The following is a 4,728-nucleotide window of genomic DNA, read 5'->3' on the forward strand; positions in this document are numbered from 1 at the left end:
AGCGCTTATTTATAGCGCTAGTATCTTCGCTGCGCCGTTAGCCGCCGTGCGACTTTGTGACGGTCTGATATCCCTACGTCGCCGCCTCGCTGATATTCCCACGGACATGTTTCAAGACAAATACCCAGCAAAAAACGCTGTTCTGCGTCTAATTCTATTCTATAAAACATGTGGGACTCAGTGTTACAGTCTAAATATTTTGTAGAAGCACCGCTGTAGGAAAGAAGGTCCAAGCAATGTAAAACATCACGTAGCATGAAGTTCGCTGTCAACTGGCACACAGCACATGACTGTTTGAAACTCTAAGTCTAATCAACAGCCGTGTTTGATTGATAGCCGGAGGTCCTTTGATGAAGTCGGCGAAAGGTGCGTTAGTTAGAAAATCTGCGTTTAGTTTTCATACGTAATTATAAGTTAAACAGTGGCGAGAATGATTATTTTCTCATCAATATTTCTCTTCAGAATTATTTGAACTTAATTGTACATCTAAACAATTGGCTTACCTGTGCAATGTTTATCTGATTAATGATCAGTGTACTGAAACCATGTGTAACGTATGGCTCCTAGTCAATAGATCAGCATTTTCTCTATAGTGACCACCTGTCTGTAGTGGCCACATTTCCACCCCCGTTAAACTCCAGCTCCGGCCCGTACGGTCCAGCTCCGGCCCGTACGGTCCAGCTCCTGCCCGCACTGATTCCAGCTCCGGCCCGCACGGTCCAGCTCCTGTCCGCACGTCCCAGCTCCGGCCCGCACGGTCCAGCTCCGGCCCCGCACGGTCCCTTTTTCACTAAAAAATTGGCCAAAAAAGTTTAAAAGTTGCCCGTTTTAAGAAAATTCCGGGACGACATGCAAAACTTTTTAGCGCATTCGTTGGTTAACATGTTTGCCCATCCTCTGACCGAATATGACGGCCCAAAACCCGCTGGTTTTTGAGATTACCCCATACCTCCCGTCGCGCTACCATAAGTCAGGCGCACCTAGGCGTAGAACGCCATGGCCAATGAAAATTTCCGCTTTACGCACAGAAGGAACGCACGATCTTTGATAAATACAGATAACATTAATATCATGATGATTTTGTTTACAACTGCAGGAGCAATGTGCAATGAAATAACATTAATTTGTCCCTGCTAACACTTTCATTCATTTTCTGTTATGTTCAGACTAAGCTGTATATACATGATAGGCTTGATTGCATGACAAGCATTTATCTAGTCCCACATCTATTCAATATGTTTAACAACAATCTGTAAACAGCAATTGGCATAACCAAAACTAAAACCCCCCTGTTACACAACTTTCTTCAGAATAAACAAATTTTTGGGCATGACCAATACATCTCATTTGTTGCTCATGTGCTCACCATAAAAGTACAACAACTCTTTCCATTGTATACATGTATATCAGGCATGTTTTAATTTGTAAGCATCTATAGATATGAGGTTATATGCATCATCCTGATATTTATATATTGTTGTTAGCATAGACATTTTGTTAGCCACATACAAGTAAATAGTCTCTATCATGGGCATTTTGTTAACCATATATGAGTAAGTCTCTAGAATGGGCATTTTGTTAGCCATATACAAGTAAGTAGTCTCTAACATGGACATTTTGTTAACCACATACAATTACAAGTAAGTAGTCTCTAGAATGGGCATTCTGTTAGCCACATGCAAGTAATAGTCTCTATCATAGGCATTTTTGTTAGCCACATAGAAGTCAGTCAGGGGCATGATGAGTGTCGCAAGAGGAACTGGGTCATGGACCACCGTTTGAAGTTGTGAAAATGGACAGTCATGTTATTAATGTTATCTGTATTTATCAAAGATCGTGCGTTCCTTCTGTGCGTAAAGCGGAAATTTTCATTGGCCATGGCGTTCTACGCCTAGGCGCGCCTGACTTATGGTATCGCGACGGGAGGTATGGGGTAATCTCAAAAACCAGCGGGTTTTGGGCCGTCATATTCGGTCAGAGGATGGGCAAACATGTTAACCAACGAATGCGCTAAAAAGTTTTGCATGTTGTCCCGGAATTTTCTTAAAACGGGAAACTTTTAAACTTTTTTGGCCAATTCTTTAGTGAAAAAGGGACCGTGCGGGGCCGGAGCTGGACCGTGCGGGCCGGAGCTGGGACATGCGGACCGGAGCTGGACCGTGCGGGCCGGAGCTGGAATCAGTGCGGGCAGGAGCTGGACCGTACGGGCCGGAGCTGGACCGTGCGGGCCGGAGCTGGAGTTTAACGGGGGTGATTTCTATCACTGGACTGGAACTTGCGAAAACTGCTGTATTTTCTCCAGAGCAAATGTATGTGTTCCTAGTGCTGTTGTTGTTTGACATAAACTTTGAACATTTGAATTGTAAGTAACTTTAAACTGCCAGAGTTTCAGCCCAATAAAACACTCTCAGCGCCAGGGTATGAACAGACTGACCAGACAGACGAAAATAAATCCTCGAACAAGGTTCAATCGTATCTTCCGGGTCTGGCAGGAAGTTGTTAAACTAAAAGAAGAATAGGCTCGATGGCTGATTGCATACAAAGTAAAACAGTTTAACAGTTTTACAGCTTGAAGAAAACAAACGCTCCTACAGTACCTGCACCTGCTTGATAATTATTAAATCGTATGCCGTACTTGAATAAAAAAAGTTCACTGCAATAATAAATGTACCCACATTACAAGGAGCTTATACTTTTTTAAACTTACACCTAGTTATCGTACTGAAAATTGTTAATGACATTACATGAAGTCATTCAACAGTTTTCAGTCATGATGAAAATTTTCTGAATGGAAGGTGTGATTATTGTCATTTTCTGAAAAATAGAAGCAAGCTCTGTTTTTACCTGGAATCAATTCACAATACCAGTCCACTTTGGGGGATAATGTACTGTTAAGAGGATGTTCCATTTTTGCGCAGGGGTGATTTGGAACAGTCCAATGTTGCGTGGGAAGGGGTATGGCTGAAATATGCTGTATTTGCTCTTAAGCAAATGTCGGCCTTTCTAGTATCTTTCAAATTTTTTCGAACATCTTGTTTATTTGTACTCCGTTGATTTTACAAATAAGGTATTTGATTAACATTACATGTGTCCATTTATCACTTCCTGACACTCTCACGATGAAAGTGACTTGCATAAATGCGAAAACTCAGACACACCAAAACAAAACCTCCCCGTTTATCATATATTATTAATAATAGCCTCATCTACTAACCCGATGACCCGGAATTCGAATATCTGTCAACAGTGACTCAAAGATGATAAACGACCACTTAAAATAACTATACCATCTACTTCCTGTCCCACTTGTGACCTTTGGACTCTGTTACTCTGTATAAGATGTACCTATATATAGCTTCAACTCATTAGAGATTATGATATAGCATATGGAAATAGCTGCGGAAACACCCAGCCTGCACCGAAAACAATACCTTCGTACACGGAAGTTATAGTGACAGACCACAAAGTGTAAGGTAGGCAGAACACCATGTCATGGCTGAACCTACACTCACACCCATTCCAGCCCCCACCTTTCGTTTGAGATTTTGATAAACATTTCAACTATAAATTGTTTCAAACCTACAAATCCCTGGAATTTCTGGTCTTAATCAGAATATAGCTTAGGCTACAAAACAGCCTTACCTTTGTAATAATTTGCGTTATGTTTAAGTTTATCTCACTCACTACACTATGTACATTGCAATGACGTAACGTTACATTTGACCAATGTAACGTACATGTGACTTACCAGTAGGCGTCCGAGCTGTCGTCACCGTGATAGTTGACAGCAAAATAATCGGAAATAAGAGACATAGCTTCATGGTACCCACCATGTCGTAGCTGAGGAAAGAATACCAACCGAACGAATTCCTCTAGTTTCACTGAACAAGGTGAAAGTAGCAACTGTCCACCCTTTACACTTGTTGCTTTTTTTCTGTTTTTTGTCTTAAACATGAAGGACTCGTCAAACTAGACATCGAGTGCAGCTACCGACGAGTAATGGTAAGAAGTAATGATTCGTATTGCGCAAATAAGAAGACTAAATCGCGATAAACACGTTGAAAACACTACATCAAACTTGGGTGCGAACAGTAAGTATAACAGCCATTCACGACTTCGGAAATTGACATACCGTGCATTGCTGAATCATTAACATGACTATTTCCGTAACTAACAAACAGTGTTTAGTTTGCCGTCTGCACTCCGTACTTTGAGATTCTATTTGCTTACCTGGTTAAAAGCCTTGGCAATCAAGTACTTTCATGATAAACATCTTTAAGTTAATAACCCTTTTCAAACGGGCTTTTGAGGCTCGCAACAACTTCAAGGTCACATAACGCCTAAACGGCTTACGCTAGAGCCACTAAATTTTGTGATTTCTTCTAAACTTTAGTTGACAACAATTTTACAAAGTTTGGAGAATTTTCAATTTTGTCGTGTTGCCATGACAACAAGATGTTGAGGGCATTTTGACGGAAATTGCTAGTTTCGGTGCTAACAATGCATTTTTTTAGTTTTTCTTGCTACATTTTCTTACATAAATTAAATCTTACGTTATTTAGTACATCTTTCATTGAATATACATAAATGATGCTAGTTTGATGTGAGAACATTTTCATACGTCTTTGATTTGGGATCCTGTAAATATTTTCTGACGGCGTCAAATATGGAATGTCTTTACGTCATTGTAAGGAAATGGGAATAATAATTAAAATGAGCCTGTTCGTA

At 40.6% G+C, this 4,728-nt stretch overlaps 1 protein-coding gene across 1 annotated transcript in view; it reads right to left on the minus strand.

The window, feature by feature from the left end:
• The window catches only part of LOC118403973, an 8,813-nt gene extending 4,609 nt beyond the window's left edge, over positions 1–4,204 (minus strand). Inside the window, exon 1 of the mRNA XM_035802876.1 lies at positions 3,749–4,204. Coding sequence (XP_035658769.1) covers positions 3,749–3,833 — 85 coding nt within the window. The 5' untranslated portion in view covers positions 3,834–4,204. The remainder of the gene's footprint in view (positions 1–3,748) is intronic.
• Between the last annotated feature and the right edge of the window lie 524 nt (positions 4,205–4,728).

Source organism: Branchiostoma floridae, chromosome 16, assembly GCF_000003815.2.
Source record: "Branchiostoma floridae strain S238N-H82 chromosome 16, Bfl_VNyyK, whole genome shotgun sequence".
In the NCBI taxonomy this organism is placed as follows: Eukaryota; Metazoa; Chordata; class Leptocardii; order Amphioxiformes; family Branchiostomatidae; genus Branchiostoma; species Branchiostoma floridae.